The sequence below is a fragment of the Balaenoptera acutorostrata genome, chromosome 2 (assembly GCF_949987535.1).
Source record: "Balaenoptera acutorostrata chromosome 2, mBalAcu1.1, whole genome shotgun sequence".
NCBI classification, from domain to species: Eukaryota; Metazoa; Chordata; class Mammalia; order Artiodactyla; family Balaenopteridae; genus Balaenoptera; species Balaenoptera acutorostrata.
This window is the reverse complement of record NC_080065.1, coordinates 177,718,789-177,744,055: the sequence shown is the minus strand read 5'-3', so window position 1 is coordinate 177,744,055 and position 25,267 is coordinate 177,718,789. Positions and strand designations below refer to the sequence as shown.

The window sequence follows — 25,267 nt, the reverse complement described above, 5'->3', positions numbered from 1 at the left end:
AAAGAAACACCCATATATCTGCAGGAACTTTTCAGAACGACAGAAACAGTCTATATCCTGCCTGGAGTATTGATTACATACAAGTATACATCTGTCAAACTCATCCAACTGTACACTTAAGATTTATGCATTTCACTACAATTATACCTCTATAAAAATATACCCATGTACTTTTATTTGAAAACCTAATTCCATTTAACTCGTGTGTCAAAGAGTAAGTGGTAAAAGAAGCTAAGACAATATGAAGAATTAAACCAAAATGAAAATATTATACATTGAAACATGGGATGTCGCTTAATGAGTACTATGAGAGATGATCACAGCCTTGGATGTTTATGTTTTTACAAATTGGAAGTTAATCAGCATGGGGCCCACCGTACGCAAGAGACACTGATAAAGGCAGGCCACCAGTCCTGACGTTTTCTCTCCCGGCGTGAGTCCTTTTATGCACGGTAAGTGAAGAGCTGTGCCTGAAGGCTTTCTCACACTGATTACATTCGTACGGTCTCCCTGCAGTGTGGGTTCTCACATGTACGATAAGGTGTGAAGACTGGCCAAAGGCTCGCCCACACTCCTGACACGCATAGGGCTTCTTGCCGGTGTGGGTCCTCGAGTGTTTCCTGAGGGATGAGGGCTCACTGAAGGCTCGCCCACACTCCTGACACGCGTAGGGCTTCTCTCCCGTGTGGGTCCGCATGTGACTCTTAAGGGTTGAGAGACGACTCAAGACCTGTCCGCAGGTGGCGCACTCATAAAGCTTCTCCCCTGTGTGGATCCTCTTATGTACATTCAGGTGAGTGCTCGTCCGGAAGGGCTTCCCACACTGGTTACATTCGTACGGTTTCTCTCTGGTGTGGGTCCGCAGGTGTGTCTTCAGTGATGAGTGTTCCCTGAAGGCTTTCCCGCACTGGCCGCATTCAAAAGGCTTCTCTCCAGTGTGAGTTCTCACGTGGCTCCTCAGAGAGGATGGCTGGTTGAAAGCTTTCCCACAGTCCTTACATTCGTAGGGCTTCTCACCTGTGTGGTTTCTCTGGTGCAAGATCAGGTTAAAGTTCCTTGTGAAGGTTTTCCCACACTGACTGCACTCGAAGGGTTTCTCTCCAGTGTGAGTTCTCATGTGCCGCCGCAGATTCGAGGAATACTTGAAGGCCTGCCTGCACTCCTGACACTCGAAGCACTTCTCCGCAGTGTGAGTCTTCTCGTGCCTGATGAGATCGGAGCTGTATCTGAACGATTTTTCACATTTGTTACACGCATAGGTTTTATCCCCGCTGTGGATTTTCTCAGGCATGATTAGGTGAGCGGTCTGGAAGAAGGATTTTCCACTCTCTCGGCATTCACATGGGTTCCCTCCTGCAGGAATTCTCTGGTACTGAAAAAGTGGTTTGATGCTTTTAAAAGGCTTCCCTAGTACATTGCATTTATAGAATTTTTCTCCAGTCTGAGGTTGCTCCTGTCAATTGAGGAAAATGGGAAGACCAGAGGCTTTATTGCATTCACAGATATTCTCCCCGAAGTGAACTGAGTATAGGAAAGAGACATTCCTATAGCTGAAGCTTTTACCATTTTAGTGTATCTATACCATTTCTACCCTGAGTTCCTTCAAGCAGATACTCTGCCACAAAGAGTATCATTTTCATTACTTTCATGGGGCTTCTTAGATGTAGACTTTTTCTGAATTGTGTAAGGCTAAATTAAGTTTTAAATGCTCTACATCTGTGTCAGATTTACAAAAATGGTTAGCTTTGGGAACTCTGTAAAGCCACGTCTTGATCTACATTTAGAGTTTTTCCCCAATTCATGACATTCACAGACTCTCTCCCAAGAAACTGCTTTCTCCTAGGTGAGTACCACTTGCCTTGAATCTCTCTCTGGGTTTCTTGTGTTTCTAACCTACAGCAACCCCAGACATTTCCTACTGTAGAGGAACAAGAATAATCCCTTTATGCCTTACCCTTTTCGTGCCAATGGATGGAATCTCTGCAAAAATATCTTGGTTAGGAATTGAGTCTTGGGGTTGAAGTTGAGGTTCTGGAATGAATTAAGGGGAGGAAGTATTAAGCACACAGAGAAGGAAACTGTGGGATCAAGATGACAAAAAAAGCTAGGCATGTGCAGATTTTTTTTTAATACTGATCCTAAATATGGGAAGAAACTATGAATAAGAGGAACGTATCAGAGAGTAAAGGAAAATTTTAAGGTGTTTGGCTATGTGAGGAGTCACGTAATCATAGGAACAAGGAATGGACCTAATGAAACTTAAAAGCTTTTGCACAGCAAAGGAAACCATAAACAAGACCAAAAGACAACTCTCAGAATGGGAGAAAATATTTGCAAATGAAGCAACTGACAAAGGATTAATCTCCAAAATTTACAAGCAGCTCATGCAGCTCAATAACAAAAAAACAAACAACCCAATCCAAAAATGGGCAGAAGATCTAAATAGACATTTCTCCAAAGAAGATATACAGATTGCCAACGAACACATGAAAGAATGCTCAACATCATTAATCATTAGAGAAATGCAAATCAAAACTAGATGAGATATCATCTTACACTGATCAGAATGGCCATCATCAAAAAATCTAGAAACAATAAATGCTGGAGAGGGTGTGGAGAAAAGGGAACACTCTTGCACTGTTGGTGGGAATGTAAACTGATACAGCCTCTATGGAGAACAGTATGGAGGTTCCTTAAAAAACTAGAAATAGAATTACCATGTGACCTAGCAATCCCACTACTGGCCATATACCCTGAGAAAACCATAATTCAAAAAGAGTCATGTACCGGGCTTCCCTGGTGGCGCAGTGGTTGAGAGTCTGCCTGCCAATGCAGGTGACACGGGTTCAAGCCCTGGTCTGGGAAGATCCCACATGCCACGGAGCGACTAGGCCCGTGAGCCACAATTACTGAGCCTGTGCGTCTGGAGCCTGTGCTCCGCAACAAGAGAGGCCGCGATAGAGGCCCGCGCACTGCAATGAAGAGTGGCCCCCATTTGCCACAACTGGAGAAAACCCTCGCACAGAAACGAAGACCCAACACAGCCATAAATAAATAAATAAATAAATAAAAATTAAAAAAAAAAGAAAGAAAAGCCAGTCACAAAAGACCACATATCGTGATTCCATTTAGAAAAAAAAAAAAAAGAGTCATGTACCAAAATGTTCATTGCAGCTCTATTTACAATAGCCAGGACATGGAAGCAACCTAAGTTTCCATCATCGGATGAATGGATAAAGAAGATGTGGCACATATATACAATGGAATATTACTCAGCCATAAAAAGAAACGAAACAGATATTTGTAGTGAGGTGGATGGACCTAGAGTCTGTCATACAGAGTGAAGTAAGTCAGAAAGAGAAAAACAAATACCGTATGCTAACACATATATATGGAATTTAAGAAAAAAAAAGGAATGGAAATAGTAGATAATTTACTCAGAAGGGATTCTATGATGATTGGGACTGATGTTGAGAGAAAGTATTAGTAAGAACATACAGTGGGGAGGAACTGGATGAAATATACACATGGAAGTGCTAAATGTGAAAAGGAGGTAGGATAAATCTTTCTATGAAGCCAGAGTAAAGCATTAGAGATAAAAAGGGAAGGGAAAGAGGAAAGAAAGTGGAATTTACTGAGGGAGCTCAACCCGACATCCTTCCCCATCAAGGGCACTAAGCACCCCTAATCTGCCTGGTGCTCACCTAAGTGGGTTCCTGGGAAGATCCCTCTCTCAGTGACGCACAGCTCTTCTCTTTGCTCCAAATGGGAAAATGTACTGGCTTTGCAGAGTTGATCTCCTGCTCATGGGAAAAGATGCAGGGTATGAGCAACTGTGCCTGCCATGCAACGGGAGCCGATATTCCGAAGTCTTTAGGGTCACTGGAGATGGGAATAGCAAAATGGGCGTACCTATATTCTGATGGCACGGCTGAGCTCTTTCACTAAGGAACCAAAGTACAAGCTCTCTCACTGGGTCCCGAAGGACAGTGGGACTCTCCAGTCCCCAAAACCTGGCGCCTGGCTCAGGGACACACTTGAGAAGACGAGAAACAATGGACAGATCTTCATTTCCAAGAGGAAACCACTAGACTATAAGCACCATGAAGGCAGGACCTGCCTGTCTCTTCACCTCTCGATTTCCGAAACCAGCACAGTTCTGGGAAACCACAGTAGCTGCGCAAGTGTGTGGATGAAGCGGCGAGGCTGGCCTTACCCACAGAGGCCAGGTTCCTATAGTTCTCCAGCATCACGTCTCTGTACAGGCTTCTCTGAGCAGAGTCTAGAAACAGCCATTCTTCCGGTGTGAACAGCACGGCCACATCCGCAAAGGTGACTGGTTCCTAAAATGCACACCCGTCCCTGCTCAGCCAGGGGCCACCCCGACCAATACTCAAGAGGACAGTGGGGGGCTTGCAGGCCTGGGGAAGGGACACCTCCATGTAGAGGATGTTCAGACACAGTTCTGAGGTCTCTCAGCTCAGGCCTCAGAACTAGAACTCTTCTCCATCTACTCTTCCCTCCCTAAATGACAGCATCCCAAGCGGGGGCAGCAAAGGACCTCAACTTCATGACAGGACTTAGTTATTAACAACTAGCTGGGAAGCCCTTCCCCTCTAGCCCCAGGGTCCAGCAGACCTGATCGCGTTACAGGCAAGAGAAAAATGTTTGGTAAATGACAGCTGTTTGCTCTTGGGAGACCATGATGACTATAAGACAAGGACAGCTCACGTCCTCGCCCTGCTTTCCCTCCTGACATTCAGCTGAACATGGCCCTTGATAACCGGGGGAAGGCCTGAATGAGGGAGTGGGGTCACTGCCCACCCACTGCTAGAGGCCCAGTGCCTAGAAGCCTGGAGACCAGTCCTCTGGGGTCAAGAAACTCCCAGACAGGGGAAGGGGACAAGGAGGCAAAGCAAGAAGAAGAACAAGTATTTGCTACTTACCTGCAGACAAATGTTCAGTGTCCCAGGAGCCACGGCTTCTTCCTCTGTGCTCTCCTCCTGGAGCCAGGCGGGGTCCTGAGCAGGCACTGCTGCAGGAGAAGAGGGGAGCCGTGAGGGTCTGGGCCTGGCCCAGTGACCCCACTTGCAGGGCCAAGGGCTGCCCACCCTGTGAATGACCGCATGTGCACACACTCCCAGGGACACACACATGTAATGTACACAGAGAGATGCATGCACATATGCTTGCACACACTCCCAGCTGCTTGGGCACACATGTACACTCACACACACCAGTACACACGCATGCATACACTCACACAAATGTTTATGTACACACAGACACACCACGCATACACAGTATGTGCATACCCACACTGACAAGCACACACACACAAACACACAGAAATATACAGACATACACACACGCACGCACGCACACACACGTTTCCTCTGTTCCAAATCTCTGGAGTCACAGTCTCAATTCAACAGACTCTGAAGTTTCTGGGGCACCCCTTTCTCCCCCTTGATTCAGCCCTGGGTCAGCTGTTCCGCCCTAGCTGCTGGGCCCCTTCCTCTGCCCCGACTCTGCAGGGCCGGTAGCACCCCAGGACTTACCACAAGCAGGGGACAGAGAAACCGCCACCTCCCTGTGAGTGTGCCTGAGGAGGAAGCGTCCTTCCTTTCCTGCCTTCAAATCGATAACATCCCTCATCCGCACCAGGCCTCCTCACTCTGGCCTGTTACAGAGGAGCAAGTGATTCCCCAGCCAACCCTTGTCTCCCTGCACCCTCACCTCCCGTCTCGATGGGACCTTTCCCCTTGGTAATTAAACCTGAATCACGTCCGATCCCTGACTCCATGTTATTAGTTTCCCGGGGCTGCTGTAACAAAATACCACAACTGGGTGGCTTAAAGCAACAGAAATGTATTCTCTCAGAGTTCTGGAGGCCAGAAGCCCAAAATCAAGGTGTGGGAAGGGTCACACTCTCTCTGAGACTCTGGGTAGAGTCCTTCCTTGCCTCTTCTTGGCTTCTGGTGGTGAAGGTCAATCCTGGGCTTGTAACTGCGTGTCTCTCCAATCTCTGCCTCTGTCATCACATGGCTGTCCTCCCCCCTGTGTGTCCCTGTCTTCACATGGCATTTTCCCCTTCTTACGAGGGCACCATTCATATTAGATTAGGGCCCACCATCATGACCTCATCTTAACTTGATGGCATCTACAAGGACCCTATTTCCAAATAAGGTCACATTCACAGGTACTGAGGGTTAGGACTTCAATATAGCTTTTTTGGGGGGGAGTCACAATTCAAGCTGTAATACTCCACCTTTCCCTCTAGCTACTGTTCTATCTCTCTGTTCCCCGTCGTGGGCAGTCTCTGTATCCATTTTCTCACCTCCTACTCACTTCCCAACATCACCATTCCAAGGACCAGCACCTCACTAGGATCACCCGTGACCTCCATCCAGAGTGGGGATCTAGTTGAAATGTTCAGTCATCCAATCCCTCCATCTTAAAACCCACCCCCCTGGGCTTCAGTGCCCACCCCCCCAGCCTCCCTCCCGGTTTCCTGTATAGGCTCCTCCTCCATCACTTGCTGGCGTCCCCATGGCGCACACCTTCCTCTTCTCACCTTGTAGTCTCCGCCTCGGAAGGCACCGTCCCCGGCTCTGGGCATCAATTCCCAACTACCTAACAAGGCCCAAATCTCCAGGCTGACTCTCACATCTGCACTCCAGACCCATATACCCAACCACTGGCTCCGATATCTCCACTCACCTACCTGGCGGAATATGAATGAAACATCCAAAATGAGCTAGAGGGGGGGGTTGCTGCCCCAGCAGGCGGAGGACAGAGATTCAAGCCACAGAGGATCATTCTCAGACTTTGAACTTGCCCTGCTGGGTTTCAAACTTACGTGGGACCCGGGACCCTTGTTTCCTCTCCCTTTGGGAACGGGAATGTCTATCCAATGCCTGCCCCACCATTGTATTTTGGAAGCAGAGAACCTGTTCTCTGGTTTTACCAATTTACAGATGGAGAGGAATTATGCCCCCAGGATGGATCACACCCCCAGTCTCACCATACCTGATTTAGATTATTTAGATGATAAAATTTGGGACATTTTGAGCCAATATCTAGATGAGATTTTAGACAGAGTTGATGCTGGAATGGGTAAAAACTTTGGGGATGTTGGGATCATGTGACTGTATTTTGCATGTAAGGAGGATATGAATTTGGGGGGTCCAGAGAGCAGACTGTTATGAGTTGAACTGTGTCCCCCCCAAAAATAACAAGTCCTAACCCCCAGTACCTCAGAATATGACCTTACTTGGAAATAGGGTTTTTGCAGATGTTAAGATAAAGTTATGTTGGATAGAGGGCCCTTAATCCAATACAAATGGTGTCCTTATAAGAGGAGAAGAGATACCAAATCAGGGGAGAAAGCCACGTGGCAACGCAGGCAGAGATGGGAGTGATGCATCCACAAGCCAAGGAATACCGAGGCTTACAGCAACCGCCAGAAGCTAGGAAGAGGCAAGAAAGATTATTTCCCTACAGGTTTCACAGGAAGCATGGCCTTGCCAACACCTTGATTTCAGACTTCTGACCTCAGAACTGTGAGACAGAAATTTCTGTTGTTTCATCCACTCCACCGGAAAAAAAAAAAAAAAAATGCACTCATCACCTTCTTCTCAAAGCCTGTCCTTCTTCCAATGTCCCTGATCTCAGATGAGCAATCCCACCCCCTCTGACCACAAAAATCAGTCAAAAAAAAAAAAATCAGTGATGACATTTCTACACCCACCTCCCCACCTGCACCCACCCCATTCCCCTTCCTCCCATCCTGTCCCCATTATGGGGAACGCCTGTATCATACCTTCTCATTTGGACCCACTTAAATGTCACTCCTTCGGAGAGTCTCTCCTCCCCAATACCCTTCTTTTCTCCAGAAAGACCCTCTCCTTTCTTCACAGCCCTTACCTATCTATAACCAGCTTTTTTTTTTTTTTTTTTTGCTTCCTTAGGTGATTATCTTCCATCTCTCCCAATTGACTGGCAGCTTCAGAAGAACAAGCCTGGGGTCCTTTTCCTTTTGCTACACCCTCACCCCCCAACCGTGCTTGGCACATAAAAATGCCCTGGAATGTCTGGTAAACACATGCACACATGACTCACCAAACTATCTCAACTCGACCTCCTGTGTACATCTTACATGGTTCCTAGCTTCCCTGCTTGCAGACAAGAGTTAACACAGCAGGCCTGACTGCTCTCCTCAGCAAGGCCTGCGAGCAAGGTTGACCCTTAGTTGGCCTCTGGGAACTTGGATTTCGAGAGGGTTCCTACCACCTTAACTGATAAGAGGGGCTCACTCTCTGCTTAAACTGTTTGTACAAACAGTGCGGTTTATGCTGAATGCCTGTTTTCCTTCTGGAAGTCTGGAATTTAGGTATGTGCTGGGCAGAGGGTGCCTACATGACCGCCCCCAGGGAAAACCCTGGGCTCTGAGTCTCTAATGAACTTCCCTGTAGATAACACTGCACACGTGTTGTCACAGCTTGTTGCTGGAGGAATTAAGCGTGTCCCTTGCGACCCCCTTGGGAGAGGACTCCAGAAGCTTGTGCCTGAATTCCTCCAGACTTCACCCCATGAGGCTTTTCCCTTTGCTGGTTTTGCTTTGCATCCCTTCACTGGAATAAATCATAGCCATGAGTACAACTGTAAGCTAAGTCCTGAGTCCTCCTAGCAAATCGTCAAACCTGGGAGTGGTCTTAGGGACCCCTGACACACCTACTCCACACTAACCCCCAAGTCTAGGCCACCACCATCCTTTTCCTAACTGCCTCCACCCACCACTCGTATCCTCCCGAGGCCCATCCTCCTCCCACGTGCTGAAAGACCAGGCTCTTCTTCCCCAATCCCCAGTGGATTTTAGAGATGCCATTCCTAGGCCTGAACTCCTCTCCCCAAACCTCCAAACGGCCCAACATCTAAACGATACAGTAATTATTATGGTCTTAAGCCAGCACTTGTCCCCAGGGGTCAGGTGGCAGTGTCTAGTATCTTAGCTCGGGCAGCTGTAACAAAATACCACAGACTGGGTGGCTTAAACAACAGAAATTTACTTTCTCACAGTTCTGGAGGCTGGAAGTCTGAGATCAGGGTGTCAGCATGGTCCAGCTCTGGTGAGAATGCTGTTCCTGGCTGGCAGACATCTGCCTTCTCACTGTGTCCTCACATGGTGGAGAACTCTGCTTTTCCTCTTCCTGTTCTTGTAAGGACACCAGTTCTATGGGATCAGGGCTCCACCCTTAAGACCTCATTTAACCCTAACAACCTCCTTAAAGGCCCTGTCTCCAATACAGCCACATGGGAGGTTACGGCATCAACATATGCATTAGAGGGGGACAACCCATAGCACCTGAAGACGTCTTTGGTCGTCATGACTAGGGTGTTATGTGCTGAATTGTGTCCCTCCAAAAATTCATATGTTGGAAGTCCTAACCCCTAGAATCTCAGAATATAACTTGTATTTGGACATAGGGTCTTTTCAGAGGTCATTAAATTAAAATGAGGTCAGTAGGATGGGTCCTAATCCAATGTAATTGGGGGAAATTTGGACATGGACACATACAGAGGGAAAATGCAGGAAGAAGATGGACCTCAACAAGCCAAAGAGAAGATGCCTGGAACAGATCACGGCCCTCAGGAGAAATCATCCCTGCCAGCATCTTGATCTTGGACCTCTGTCCTCCAAAACTGTGAGAAAAAGCAAAGCTCTGTTGTTTAAGCCACCCAGCCTGTGGTACTTTGTTATGGGAGCCCTAGCAAACGAATACAGGGGGAGGTGGTACTGTCAGCTAGTGAGTGGAGGCCAGGGATGCTGCTAAACATCCTACAGCACGCAGGCTGGCCCCCACCACACAGATCCCGCCCCTATGTCAGGAGAGCTGCAGTTGAGACACTTGGTCTAAACTTAAACTTCCCAGAGCTCCTCTCTGCCCCCCAAGATAAAGCCCTCTTGTTATATGCTTCCATTGCATTCCAGTCTCCATTTAAAAATCTGACCACCGAGCCGGACTGTGAACTCCACGGGGGAGGGCCTCAGGGTTTGGTCTGCAATTGTTTCCCAGTGCCCATCTCACCACAGGATGACAGTGGTGAGTACTTCAAGAGTACCTTCCGGAGTACTTCAGAAGCACAGAGCACACCAAGTACTTCAAGAGTACTTTATGGCACAGATGGCCAAAAAGCACATGAAAAGATGCTCAACATCACTAATTATTAGAGAAATGTAAATCAAAACTACAATGAGGTATCATTTCACACAGGTCAGAACCATCATTAAAAAGTCTACAAACGATTAACGCTGGAGAGGGTGTGGAGAAAAGGGAACCCTCCTACACTGCTGGTGGGAATGTAAATTGGTACAGCCACTATGGAGAACAGTATGGAGGTTCCTTAAAAAACTAAAAATAGAGCTACCATATGATCCTGCAATCCTGCTCCTGGGCATATACCCAGAGAAAACTATAATTCGAAAAGATACATGCACCCCAATGTTCACTGCAGCACTATTTACAATAGCCAGGACATGGAACCAACCTAAATACCCATTGACAGAGGAATGGATAAAGAAGATGTGATATATATATACAATGGAATATTACTCGGCCATAAAAAAGGAACAAAATAATGCCATTTGCAGCAACATGAACAGACCTAGAGATTGTCACACTAAGTGAAGTAAGTCAGACAGAGAAGGACAAATATCATACGATATCACTTACATGTGGAATCTAAAAAAAATGGTACAAATGAAGTTATTGACAAAACAGAAACAGAGTCACAGATGTAGAAAACAACCTTATGGTTACCAGGAGGGAAAGGGGGGGTGGGGAGGGATAAATTGGGAGACTGGGATTGACATATACACACTACTATATATAAAATAGATAACTAATAAGGACCTACTGTATAGCACAGGGAACTCTATTCAATACTCTGTAATGACCTATAAGGGAAAAGAATCTAAAAAAGAGTGGATATATGGATATATGTAACTGATTCACTTTTCTGTACAGCAGAAAGTAACATAACATTGTAAATTAACTATAATAAAATTTTTTTTAAAAAAACAAAAAAAAACGAGTACATTATGGCAGAGCCTGGCCCAGAAGGCATACCAAAAATATATAGAACAACATATAACCCAAATCTAAGAATTACTTCCTGTCAGTGCCATAATACAGATTCCAAATGCAAGACTGTATGATATGATTAATAAACAAAATTTATTATTCTTACAATAAGGCAAGATGGAAGGAAACAAATGCCTTGCAGTTCTAGCTACGATGTTATTTGTCCTCCAGAATTAATTTTTTCCCCCACTTCTCAGGAGATGTGGCTTTTAACCTCATTTTTTTAAAAGCTCAGTTCAAACATGTGCCACTTATAGTAAATTCAACTGTAACCTTCAGCATCGACATGCTTGCGCAGTGGAGATTTTTTTTTTTTTTTTTAAGGGACAAATAATATAATTCCATTTATTTGAGATACCTATAGTAGTCAAATTCATAGAGATGGAAAGTAGAATGGTGACTGTCAGGGCTGGAAGGGGGAATGGGGAGTTGTTGTTTAATTGGGGGCGGAGTTTCAGTCTGGGGGATGAAAACAGTTCTGGAGATGGATGGTAGCAACAGTGGCGCAACAGTGTGAAGATACTTAATGCTAGTGAACTGTACACTTAAAAATGGCTTAAAAGGTCTATTTTATGCATATTTTACCTTAATTAAGAAAAGATCTGAGGTGTCACTTTACGGTTTCTCCTTTCCGTGTTTCTTTTTGCAAAATAAGCAGATGCACACCCAGCCAGTCCCTCCACTCCTGCCCTCCCTCCACGTCTCACGTTCACTTAAGACAGAGCTCCCCCTCGTCACCACTCTTCCTGTAGACTTTAGGCTCCTCTAGAAACGTATCCAATGTTATACAAAGACTATGGCGACCTGGGAGTTACTTCACTGTTGGGAGGAAAATTCCCAATTTCCAAGTGTTATTTCCAAATGTTCTATAAGAGTTGAAAACATAAAATAACATCCTACAATAGGACAGCAAGGTGGCCACTGAAATGAATATGACCCAGAGGTTGTGCCTAAAAGCATTCTCAGCCTGTAACCCCTCACTCCCTTCCTACACCCTTCTTACCATTCATTTGTGGGGCGCAGTGGAGATTTTAACCGTGCCCCAAAAGAGGTCTGGCCTTTGCCATAGTTGAGTGGGGACTGCTCTTCCATAACAGAAAGATCTGAGACCAAAAAAAACAAAAAAAGAATCCCAGCCCACAATCCCTAGAAAGTGCCTTTCCCTTTGCATATGTAAATAATAAGAGATAGCTTCATATATTCTCTCCCTATGGCAACGACTGCAGTCAGAGGAAAAGAAGGCGGATGCAAGTTCCCAGACACAACACAGCAGAGCGGGGCCCGCTGGCCGTCAATTCCACCCAGCTCTCACTCACCAGAACCCCCAGCCCCCAACAGGTTGAGGAGGCGCGGCGCAGGCTCCGGCGTGGCCACCCTCTGAATCTGCACAGCCACCTTCAGCCCCTGGACAGAGTGACAGGAACATATTAGTCACACAGTCGGTGGGGTCCACTCACACCTGCTCACCCAGACGGAATTGGCATGACTGGCCCTGCTTTGGGGAACACACTGAACATACAGGGACAGGCCCTGTTCCCTTGTCCAGGTTTACAGTTCTTCAGTATAAAGTTAACCACTGTCGTGGAATTTCAACTCCCAAGATGGGATGGAGAGAGGGGGCCTGGGTAGGGGAGGCCTCCTCTGAGCAGCCTCCGGTAGTGGGGGAGATGCTGGAGCAAAGAGGGGCAGTGGCTGGCCAGCAGATTGAGGGGTAGAGGGAGGATGCAGAGGTGGGCCCCTGCAAATGAGGGGACGTTAGCAAACTCTCCCGGAGGGGAAGCCCTGCTGTGGGAGAAAGGACCTGAACGCTCCTATACCGCCAGCCACTCCCTTGGGAAGGGTATTTGAACTGACTTGCATTTCTAAGGGATGCCTCTGGCCTCCGTGTCCAGGGTGATGCCCAGTGGCAGCAGGCGCCTGTCGGGAGCAGTTCCCGGGGGTCCGGGAGAACTAACGGTGGCTCTGGGCAGGGTGGTGGCACCAGGGACAGAAGGAGCAGTCGGAGGTAGGTTTATATTTTGGAGGACAAGTTCGTAGGACTTGGTGGTGGATGGGAAGTAAATGTGGCAGGTCCCTCAGGGCAGGTGATGGGCAGGGACAGGTGAGAGGAGGCCCCTTCTCCTCAGCGTGGGGCTCACAGCACACCTGAAAGTGTCCTTCTCTGTAACTCTCTCCACCTCAGCACCAAAACACAAGGCCCTGAGCCAAGAGCTTGGTTACCGGCCTGGACACCCTTCACACAGCCCTTGGACCCACTCATTCCTGTAGGTTTCCTGGCCATGGACACGGTGGGAATGAGGGTGGAAGGACTGGACAAAGAAAGGCTGGACCCAGAGAGGCAGGGCCTGGACCCTAGTTGCTAGCCCCTCCCCTAGGACTGCTCTGGGCCTGACATCACACTAGGGATGTTTACATTCAACGCAGAAACGCCACGGCGTGTCCAGTAGTTCCTACCAGGAGGTAAGCCTGGGCCTCCAGCATGTTCCCAATTCCCCCAACAGTTGGCAGTTGGCTCTAGATTCATCCCTCCCTCCTGCCTCCCCACCTAACAAAACTCCTGAACCCCACGCTTTCCTGGCTGGGGTTGGGGCCCTCCCAGCAAACCACCTCCCAGGCTTACTGTGTCTTCAGAAGACCAAGGTGACTCCTGGAGAGCTGACCGGTCCCCTGGAGTCGGAGGTGTCCCCCTCTCTCCCATCATGGGCTTGATCTGCATCCTCAGGTCCAGCCCCAGCCCCTGGGAAAAGGCACAGAGGGTGCTGAGCAGGACAGAGGCGGTATGGAGGCCGTTCTCACCCTCAGAGACCCTAAGTTTGGGGCTAGTGCCATCAGAATTTGGGGAACGTGGGCCTGGTAGTTTCAGGCCTGGTGACTCCCCCTATTGCACTGCGGGCCCCTGCCACCAACGAGGACTGATCACGCCAGAGACCTGGAGACAGACCTGACCCCTTTCTGGTTCTGGAGAGGCCCTGTCTGGAGATTAGGCCACAAGCCCTTGGAGGCGCTCCAAGATATTTTACTAGAAAGGTTTCTATAGAAAGGCTGGGAGCTCCTGGCGCTGAATATGAACTTCATTCTATGTTTTCTTAGATTCCATATTTGTCTATCTGGCATCCATCAATCACAGGGCCAAACGAATGGCCACAGTTGTTTACATCTCCCCTGTGATCCACAGCTCGTACTCTGAACCACCTCCTTTATCTAGTTCTCACACACCAAGCCAACATTTCCCCTGCCCTAAATCACCAAGGCCAGGTACCAGACAACTGGGGACAGCCCCTGTGCCTCAAGATCCCCCAGAATTATTACTCAAACTCACCAATCCTAAGCTGTTTACCCTGCCCTGCCTTGCCTTTCCTACAGAAAACCAATAAAGGCTCTCGCCTAGAGTCTCCCCTCACTCCTGTCAGCCTCCTGACTGATGCTGGTGCTTCCTCGTGTGGCCCTGTGTGGCGTGGCCAGCCCCCTCCTCTCAAGAAATGTAAGTCGCTGTCACTGGCCTCTCCATGTCATCACTCAGTCACCTCTGTAAATTGAAATCCCGGGGATACCATTTTGAGACAAATGTTTTAATCAGAATAATTCTGACACAGATCACTCTTCTTGAAGGTTTTGAGGAGTTCCGCCTATTTGCTCAACACATACTTATTGAGCGCTGCTAGTACAGGCACTGTGGATCCAGCAGAAAACAAAAGAGGTGAAACCACAGCCTTGAGGAGCTGGGTGTTGTGCAGGAGAGGTGGCATGGGTGGCCCTGGGACAGTAAGAAGGCTGAGCCTGGAGATGCCCATTCTTTGCGGCTACAGGGCCTTGGTCTGTCCCTGGCCACCAGCACTTATTCACATGTGACCTCAGAGCTGCCATAAGGGGCCCCAGTGATTGCAACAAGGGGTGACAGTGACACCCACATGGCCTAGAAGGGATAACCAAAGGTTCAGCCACATGGACCAAGTATCAGGAGGTGCAATCCTCAAGCAGAAGACCCTGGTGGCTAAGACGGCGGTCTCTAGAGACAGGTCTGGATTTGACTCCCAGCCTCACATATGCTGGACCACTTAGGGGCATATTCAGGGATGAACTGCTTGATTCCTCTACACAGAGGGAACTGTAGTGGGATTCCTCTATATAGAAGGAAGTGGACCACTTATGCCCACTCAGAACATTCTGTGACTGCCTGTGTTTCCAGATGCAGCAGAAGCCCCTCCTCTCCCACACTCAGTACTCACTACTGAGCTGGCAGTGAAGTTCTGTGGAAAGTGCTGGAACCCCATACTGAGAGGAAAGAGCCCACAGAAACCACAGAGGACACCCGTCCCTCATGGCCCGTACTCCCTCCCTCACACGGTCCATCTGCTGATTGAGGCATGGTGACGGTAGGGGCCTGGAGCCGTCTCTACCAGCACCCATCTGTTCATGTCTTCACTCAACAGGCATCAATCGAGAGCTCTATAATGGCGCACAGAACACTCTATAATGGAGTTGCTGCAACAACGACATCAGATGAGGCCCCTGGGATCCAGCAGCTCCAGTAAGACATTTGCAGATCTTAAGGTCTCAGAAAGCCAGCGCCCTTTCCCAAGCAGCTACTGGAGGACGTTCTCTTCTGAAACAAGAGTGTAAACCAAGGACAAGGAGGATCTGGGCACTAAGGAGAGGGCTCGGCTGCCCTGGGGTCTGATGCCAGCCATGCAGGGCAAGAGTTTCAGCTGCCTGGCAGCCCACTCCACACGAGGCTGTGCAGGGTTGAGGCTCCGCGTGCTCAGGGCACAGGAATGGAAAAGGGGTCTCTGCTACCCCGGCCTCACGGCCCCATGCACTGTGCCAGTGTCTCTGACACTCTGAGGCTGACACCATCCGTGATAGAGGTGGAGAGGCACATATTGAGGGAAGCTAGAGATCTCATTGGCTCTGGGACAAAGAGGCCCAGCCTGGGGGTGAAGCTGGGCTCTGTATGTCCCTCTATCCAAATCTTAGCCCTAACCCTAAGCTTCAAAACCCCAAGAATGGGAACTCAAACTTGGAGGCTCGGTAGTTTAGGAAGGCAGGAATTCAGGGTCAAAGGCGGGATGGCAGGACTCTGCATTTTCTCATGCACCATGCTGTGCAAGCTGGTTCTGAATGCCTATCCACTCTTTGACAAGGGCTTCCTTCCCGTGTGGGGTCTCAACTTGTCTCCCCACGGGTGTGGGACCCCTGACAACTTTCCCACGTTCTTTACAATCAGAGTGGTCCTCTCTCCTGCAGGTCCTCTTGTTCAGATCCAAGTTATAATTCCTCCAGGAGCCTTTCTCACCACGTTAAATCATCAGGGGGCTTCCCTCCAGGGGGAGTTTGCTCCTGACAAGCGGTGGACGATGACAAAAAGGTCACCCAGGGACGCTCCTCGTCAGGGGCACGTTTTCAGCATTTTCAAAGGTGCGCCTTGTTCAGACAGGTCGAGTTCTTCCAGGATGTTGCAGGCTCCACCACTAGGCTTTCTCACGTCCTGAACTTACATGGGGCATCTCTAACAGACAGCGTGTTTCTGATAGCTGTTGAAGAGTAAATCACACTGCATACAATCGATGTCTGACTCTCACTGATGGAAATGTTTACTCAGGGGAACTTTCTATGAAGAAAGAATCTTAAGTGATAGGTGGGATTTGCCCAAATTCGTGGGTCATGGATGCTCCCTCCAGACACTTCATGCCCTTGAGGAAACGCCCTGGCTCAAATATCTGCCTGGCCCTGGTGTGCGTGTCCAACTCACGTATTCCTCAACTTCTTCTACGAGAGGGAGTCAAGAATCATCACCCGTGAGTCTTACCATTTGCAAATCATGGGATGAATTTTCCTCCAAAATATCCTGCAGAGGAGTAGACTCTTTGGGTTTAAGTTGAGATTCCCAGTCTAAAATGAATTGGAAAAAAAAAATTACCTTCTTTCAGAAAGAAGTAGTGGCATGATATTGACACACACAACATGTTTGTTTTTCTTTTAATACTGACCCTAAACTTGGGTCCGTACTGAAATGGAAGAAGGTATCAGTGGGAAAGTGAGGCTCTAAAGAGCAGGAATTGGGCAGTGATGGGAATGAGGTGGAAGTGAGAGACTTTTTCCCAGCAAAGGAATCCGTGGACATTGAAAGTGACGTTATCAGACAGTGTTATCAGGCAAACAAGTAAGAAGCAATTAGACAAGGAACACACAAAGAATTGTTTGGTTTAAAGAGGAATTGAACAATAATTGTTTGTATGATATGGAGAAATTGGAACCCTCATGCACCACTGGTGGGAAGGTAAAATAGTGTGACTATTCTAGAAAGCAGTTTGGCAGTTCTTCAAAAAGCTTAAAAAATGACCCAGCAATTCCACACCTAAGTATATACCCAAGAGAAATGAAAACATATCCACATAAATTTTTTTTTTTGAATTTTTGAATTTTATTTTATTTATTTTTTTATACAGCAGATTCTTATTAGTCATCAATTTTATACACATCGGTGTATACATGTCAATCCCAATCGCCCAATTCACCACACCACCATCTCCACCTCCCGGCAGCGTGGGTGGCCCTGGGGAGAACCCTTGGTGTCCATATGTTTGTTCTCTACATCTGTGTCTCAACTTCTGCCCTGCAAACCGGTTCATCTGTACCATTTTTCTAGGTTCCACATACATGCGTTAATATACGATATTTGTTTTTCTCTTTCTGACTTACTTCACTCTGTATGACAGTCTCTAGATCCATCCACGTCTCAACAAATGACTCAATTTCGTTCCTTTTTATGGCTGAGTAATATTCCATTGTATATATGTACCACAACTTCTTTATCCATTCGTCTGTCGATGGCCATTTAGGTTGCTTCCATGACCTGGCCATTGTAAATAGTGCTGCAACGAATATTGGGGTGCATGTGTCTTTTTGAATTATGATTTTCTCTGGGTATATGCCCAGTAGTGGGATTACTGGATCATATGGTAATTCTATTTTTAGTTTTTTAAGGAACCTCCATACTGTTCTCCATAGTGGCTGTATCAATTTACATTCCCACCAACAGTGCAAGAGGGTTCCCTTTTCTCCACACCCTCTCCAGCATTTGTTGTTTGTAGATTTTCTGATGATGCCCATTCTAACTGGTGTGAGGTGATACCTCATTGTAATCTTGATTTGCATTTCTCTAATAATTAGTGATGTTGAGCAGCTTTTCATGTGCTTCTTGGCCATCTGTATGTCTTCTTTGGAGAAATGTCTATTTAGGTCTTCTGCCCATTTTTGGATTGGGTTGTTTGTTTCTTTAATATTGAGCTGCATGAGCTGTTTATATATTTTGGATATTAATCCTTTGTCCATTGATTCGTTTGCAAATATTTTCTCCCATTCTGAGGGTTGTCTTTTCGTCTTGTTTATGGTTTCCTTAGCTGTGCAAAAGCTTTGAGGTTTCATTAGGTCCCATTTGTTTATTTTTGTTTTTATTTCCATTACTCTAGGAGGTGGATCAAAAAAGATCTTGCTGTGATTTATGTCAAAGAGTGTTCTTCCTATGTTTTCCTCTAAGAGTTTTATAGTGTCCAGTCTTACATTTAGGTCTCGAATCCATTTTGAGTTTATTTTTGTGTATGGTGTTAGGGAGTGTTCTGATTTCATTCTTTTACATGTAGCTGTCCAGTTTTCCCAGCACCACTTATTGAAAAGACTGTCTTTTCTCCATTGTATACCCTTGCCTCCTTTGTCATAGATTAGTTGACCATAGGTGCGTGGATTTATCTCTGGGCTTTCTATCTTCCATTGATCTATTTTTCTGTTTTTGTGCCAGTACCATATTGTCTTGATTACTGTAGCTTTGTAGTATAGTCTGAAGTCAGGGAGTCTGATTCCTCCAGCTCCGTTTTTTTCCCTCAAGACTGCTTTGGCTATTCGGAGTCTTTTGTGTCTCCATACAAATTTTAAGATGATTTGTTCTAGTTCCATAAAAAATGCCATTGGTAATTTGATAGGGATTGCATTGAATCTGTAGATTGCTTTGGGTAGTATAGTCATTTTCACAATATTGATTCTTCCAATCCAAGAACATGGTATATCTCTCCATCTGTTGGTATCATCTTTAATTTCTTTCATCAGTGTCTTATAGTTTTCTGCATACAGGTCTTTTGTCTCCTTAGGTAGGTTTATTCCTAGGTATCTTATTCTTTTTGTTGCAGTGGTAAATGGGAGTGTTTCCTTAATTTCTCTTTCAGATTTTTCATCATTCGTGTATAGGAATGCAAGAGATTTCTGTGCATTAATTTTGTATCCTGCAACTTTACCAAATTCATTGATTAGCTCTACTAGTTTTCTGGTAGCATCTTTAGGATTCTCTATGTATAGTATCATGTCATCTGCAAACAGTGACAGTTTTACTTCTTCTTTTCCAATTTGTATTCCTTTTATTTCTTTTTCTCCTCTGATTGCCGTGGCTAGGACTTCCAAAACTATGTTGAATAATAGTGGTGAGAGTGGACATCCTTGTCTTGTTCCTGATCTTAGAGGAAATGCTTTCAGTTTTTCACCACTGAGAATGATGTTTGCTCCACATAAATTCTTATACATGAATGTTCAGAGTAGCACTACTCCCAATCACCAAAAAGTGGAAACAAGCCAATGGCCATCATCTGATGAATGGATGAACAGAATGTGGTACATCCACACAATGGAATATCACTCAGCCTTAAAAAGGAATGAAGCATTTCATGCTACTACATGGAAGAACCTCAAAAACATGATGCTGAGTGAAAGAAGACAGATACAGACGTATGATTCCATTTATATGAGATGTCCAGAACAGGCAAATCCACAGAGACAAAAAGTGAATCGGTGGTTGCTGGGGACTGCAGAAAGGGGGATGGGGGGGACTGCTAACAAGTACAGTTTCTTTTTGAGGTGACAGAAATGTTCTGGAACTAGATAGTGGTGATGGTTGCACAACTCTATGAATATACTAAAAACCTCTGAATTGTACACTTTAAAAGGGTGAATTTTACAGTACGTATCTTAAATTTTTTTTTTAAAAAAGAGAAATTGGAACAGATCTTTTTCTGAAACCAACAAAAAGTAAGAGAGCTAAAAAGTGAAAAAAGAAGAGCTAAAGGAACTCACCCCAAACAACCTTATTTCCCCTCAGAATAAAGAACCTTAAAAATGCCCTCAGACTGACACTTCCCAGCAGCACCCACCCTCCAACCCCGGTCTGGTTGGGTCACAATATGCTACGCCCCCTGGTACTCACCCACACCCGTGGCACAGAGAATGCCTCGTTCTGCTGTCCTCAGCTCTTCTCTTGGACCCACCTGGGAGACCAGACAGGCTTTGCAGGGTGGAGTCCCTGCGGGTGGAGAAAAACATACGTGCTGAGGGAAGGGAGGGTTTGCAGAGGAAAATGCATGCTTCCCCAGCCTGCCTGCCCTCCACCTGGACCTCAGCTCCTGACCCCAAGCAAGTACACGGGGTACCTAAGTGATCACATCCAGTTTTTAATGAACTCAGTGAGGTTCTTTCACAAAGGCCCAAACCACAAACGCTCCCCTCTCTGCCCCATGGAACTGAGGTTCTCTAAGTCCCGAAGTCCAAGGTCAAGGTCAGTGAGACCCACACGAGTGACTATGGAGAGAATTAAGTAAAAGCAATGCATGGAGCTGTTATCCTGTGGAAGCCCATGAACTGGAAACCCACACTACATCACTGTGGTCACGTGGCAGGCGCTTAAAAAGCATTTGCATACAGGAAGGACCGGAGTAGCACCAGCCTTACCCCGGGGGGCCAGGGTCCTGCAGTTGTCCAGCAGCACGTATCTGCACAGGTTCCTCCGAGCGTCATCCAGCAACACCCACTCCTGGATGAGCCCCACTGCCACACCCTCCAAGGTGACTGATTCCTAAGACAGTACACAGATTCCGGCTCAGCAAGGACCACCTTCACCGTTCTGCAGGACGAGGGGTTATCCCTGGGGAAGGTAGACCCGTTTGTTTATCTCTACGGCAGTTTTTGTGCTACAAGGGCAGAATTGAGGAGTTGCTGGGACAGAGCTCATATGGTACACCCAGCAGAAAATATTGACTTTCTTTCAACATTTGGACAGATCCAAAAGTATAAGCTTTGGCTCTCTGTCACTCCACTAACCAGTGATGGCAGAGCCTGTTCTTCTCAGCTTTACAGAGCTTTTCCTAAACTCTTTATTTAAGACATCAAAAGTTTGGGTTTGATCTTTTAATTTTCATCAAGTCCCTAGGATGCCGCCCAAGACATAGATAAGCATTTAGTCATTTTTTATGCCTGTCAAAATAAGACTTCCATTGCATCTGAGAAGCTTGATGGCCTTTTAATCTCAGAATTCTCTAGAACAGCACTGACTGGTAAAGCTCACTGTGACGATGGGAATGTTCTATGTCTGCACTTTCCAAAAAGGCAGCCACTGGCACGTGCGGCTACTGAGCACTTGAGAAATGTGCTTTGGGTGACTGAGTAGTTGAGGTTTAATTTTGTTGGATTTTAATTAATTTTAATTTTACTGTATAGAGCCATGTGTTTTTGGTAGGTCTCACGAGCGATGGCAGGGATGGCCCTGGAGCTCTGCTGCTGCCGGCTCTAAATGAGCCCCACACTGCAGTCACACTCTGGAATTAGGCACAGAACCCCAGGGTCGCTTTGGGAACCCTCCACCCAAACCAGTTCCCTCTGGAGGTCATGTACTGAAAGAGGTTGCCAGGTCCTGGGGACGGGGCTAAAGATGTTCCACACTTCCCTCCTCTTTCTTCCTCAGTTGGGAGGCAGGCAGAGAGGAGACAGGGCCCAGAGTACATAATTATTCCCCCCCGCCCCACAACCATCCTAACCCCCCCTTCTCCCTCACCATGACACCAGCGCCAGGGTTTAAAGTTTCAGTAGGTGTCCTTCCTGCAATAAGAGAGACGGAGGTAAAAGAAGAAATGAGAGTGGAAGCAGAACACCAAGCAGGGCTTTGGCCCAGGTAATTCCATTTCTGTGGACCACCAGCAGGGCGGCCAAGCGAAACATGCTTACCCGGAAATTATCTCAATAAGGAACATATTGGGCCCCGAGCCACCTTTCACACCACAGGCCCTGACCGTTTCTACTGGCTCCAGTCACCTAATAAAAGGATCATTTCCCCTCTTATCCTCCCTCAAAACACCTCTAACATCCTCTACTTTTCCTCCACCGCCCTTATCAAGTTGCGATTTTTTAATATGTATTTGTACAGGTAAGTTTGCCTCTCTCTCTCCAACCACGATGTAAACTCTCGAAGTATAGACCTGTGTCCATTTTTTTCAGGACTCCAAATCCTGCCACCAGAACAGCACTTGATAAGTACTAAGTACTTTATGTACTAGGGGTTGGCAAACTTTCTGTAAAAGGCCAGACAGTAAATATCTTAAAATTTGTGGCCCACATGTATGGCAACTATTTAACTGTGGTTATAGCACAGAAACAGCCACAGGGAACACATAAACACGTGTTCCAATAAAACCTTATTAATAGAAAACAGCACTGGGGCAGATTTGCCCACAGGCCACAGTTTGCCAAGCCCTACTCTATATAATGTGGTAGAGAGAATACATCGATCACCAAATTCTCTCAGTTCTACCTCTTACGCATCTCAAACATTCCAACTTTTTCAATTCCACGATCACCACCAAGCCCCAACTTTTCCAACTCCACAATCATCTGAGTCCTGAACTAACCCAAGTTGCTATATGTGTGGACTTTGCATTCATTCTTGTCCATCCTAAACACCATGCTCAACCCAGGAGTTGGTGTTTTGTTTAAATCACAAACAAAATCATATTACTCCCTACTTAAAACTCTGATTCAGTGGCTTCCCATTGGCCTTAGAACAAGGTCCATAGTTTACCATGGCCTTCAGGGCCCTGCCCTCCTCTCCTCCTGGCTCATCCATTCCGTACTTTGTCTTCTGTGTTTTAGCTTTCCCTATCTTTTCTCAGCTCCTGGAATACACCAGGCTTTGTACTGCCTGAGGGATTACGCATCCACCATTCTTTCAAATCTCCTCCCCACTCCGCCTCCACAGCCTGACCCATGTCTAGCTACATACAACTCATCTTTTAAGTTCAAACATTTGTCCCATTTAAGATATTTTTGCTGATCTCCTCCTCAAGTTCCCCTGTTCTGTGTTTCTACATCACCCTTGTCATTATTAATTTAAAATCTGTCTTCCCAGCTAGAATAAAACCTCCACAGGGGCAAGCACTAAATCTATTTCAGTCATATTGTTTCCCCTGTACAGGGCCCGGTTCATTGAGGGCACCCCCAATGAAAATGTGCCAAACAATCAACACTCCTCAAAAATAATTCAATATAGTTAGACTAAGAAGGCATGTGCCCACATGCACACTCACACACACACACACACAAACACATTAGACAACACAAGTCAAAAATAAAAATGACTTTAAATGCCTGTTCATATAACAAAAATCACAACACTAGATTTCAGCTGTCTTTAAGAAACGTTAATTCTTTCTAAAAAGACAAGGCGGGACATGAATTCTCTCTAAAAACAAACACCACACTCATCAAATTGAAATCTGATGCTTAATTTTCCTCCAGAATTCATTTTTTCCCCATTTCTCATTAGAAGTGAGTCTTAACCCTATGATTTAAAAAAGACATCCCATTTACTGCCAACTCAATTTCAATTCCCGGTACTAACAAAGCTTATGTTCTTTTTCCTGGAGTCCCATCTTTTGAAGCCTTTTGGCAATTTACAGGCTGGAACCAACTTGAAAAGAACTGAATAGTCTTACTTTTCTTTTATGTTAATAAGACTTGTGACATAAGTGAGAAATAGCTTTTATTAGGACATGCTCCCCTTACAGTTAAGAAAACTGATACAAAGTAAAAGTTAGAAGGGAGGGAGGGAGGGAGGGGAAAGGAAAGGAAAAGGAAAAGAAAGCTAAGTTAACAGGTCCTAAGGTAAGCAAGTGCAAATTGTCAGTCACCAACTAATTCATCCCTTGATAGAGGGTACATTTAATTTTTTAAATTCACATGCCAAGTCACTCAAACCAGTTTGCACATGTAGACTCAGACCTAAATTTCCATTTGCTGAGCTAGATAACCTGAAACGTAATATGAAATAAAACGTGATTTATTAATAAACAGGTATCCTGCATATGGGAGATACGGTAGGCCTACAAATCGGGGAAGACGGGTGAGTGCTGGGGCCGGCTGGTGTCACCACTTCTTCGCTGCGGGACCTGGGCTCTACTTCGTGACTTCCCCTTCAATAGGCGGATGACAGTCCTGTTGGCCCGAACAAGGGGTACCTGAGGACGACAGACCGGACAAGGGGAGCCCGGCTGCAGAGCCGAGCTGTGCGGGCCCCATCCCGGCCCCGGGGTTACCGCGGGGAGGAAGCACCTCGGCCCGGGCGGCCGTCCTAGGCCCTCCGGCCCCTCCCCGCGCCCGCCGAGCCCTCCCCGCCCTCCCGAGGGGCCTGGCCGCACCTGCAGACCGGCCGGAGACACTCCCACCGCAGCGCGCCGTGCGCCCAGTACAGCCGCCACCATCCGCCGCCGCTGCGCACTTCTGCTTCCGGTGTCAGGGCCGCCGGGAGCGGAAGTGGTCGGGGCACCGGCCCTCAGGGCCAGAGGACCTCCGGGCAGTGGCGGAAAGGTTGACTCCTTCATCCAACCTTGGAGGAAAAAGTCTAGTTTCCTTCCCCAGGGCTGCGGGCGAGGTTAAGCTCTGGGGTGGGGTCTGACCGGACCTAAAGAGTGGGGTTGGGGCGAGGTGTATGCCGACTGGTCGGGGCTAAGGACGGAGCTGAAGCCCGATGGGCGGGGATTGGGGCAGGGCCTGGGCTTGGTGGGCGGGATAGAGGCGGGGCCTCGCTGGCTCGTTTGCACGCTCCATGTTCTACTTTCCTCTCCCCCTTCCTTCCCCCCGACCCTGCCCCGCCCTGCCTTTCTCCTTTGCCTTAACCCAATGCCCTGCAAAAACATACCCATAAGTAAGATTTTTTTGTTCAGAATTTCTGATTTCTTCTAAAAATAAGATTATATATTCTACTTCTACAATTTGCCTTTCTCACTAAAAATAAGATGTGAAATTCTATTCAAGACGAT

At 46.9% G+C, this 25,267-nt stretch overlaps 2 protein-coding genes across 2 annotated transcripts in view; one reads left to right on the top strand and one right to left on the bottom strand.

Annotated features, from left to right (window-relative positions):
* ADGRE3 (adhesion G protein-coupled receptor E3) overlaps positions 1 to 25,267 on the top strand; it is a 132,370-nt gene that overhangs the window by 43,160 nt on the left and 63,943 nt on the right. The gene's annotated exons all lie outside the window — the stretch shown is intronic.
* Positions 313 to 24,941, bottom strand: ZNF333 (zinc finger protein 333). Its single transcript, XM_057541710.1, has 11 exons — positions 24,647 to 24,941; positions 20,913 to 21,036; positions 20,392 to 20,487; positions 16,954 to 17,036; positions 13,768 to 13,884; positions 12,464 to 12,551; positions 4,947 to 5,035; positions 4,217 to 4,343; positions 3,705 to 3,800; positions 1,955 to 2,031; positions 313 to 1,453 (listed from the first exon to the last, which is right to left on the bottom strand). The coding sequence occupies exons 1-11, from the start codon at positions 24,827 to 24,829 to the stop codon at positions 356 to 358; spliced, it is 2,178 nt and encodes a 725-aa protein (XP_057397693.1). The 5' UTR covers positions 24,830 to 24,941; the 3' UTR covers positions 313 to 355.

Excerpts from the sequence above, each read along its gene's own strand:
- ZNF333 (XM_057541710.1), bottom strand. The coding sequence starts at position 24,829 with ATGAAGGAGTCAACCTTTCCGCCACTGCCCGGAGGTCCTCTGGCCCTG. Across the intron at positions 5,036-12,463 it reads GTTGGGGGCTGGGGGTTCTG|CAGTGCCTGCTCAGGACCCC; the intron begins GTGAGTGAGAGC and ends CTTCTCCTGCAG. Across the intron at positions 1,454-1,954 it reads CATCCATTGGCACGAAAAGG|GAGCAACCTCAGACTGGAGA; the intron begins GTAAGGCATAAA and ends CTCAATTGACAG.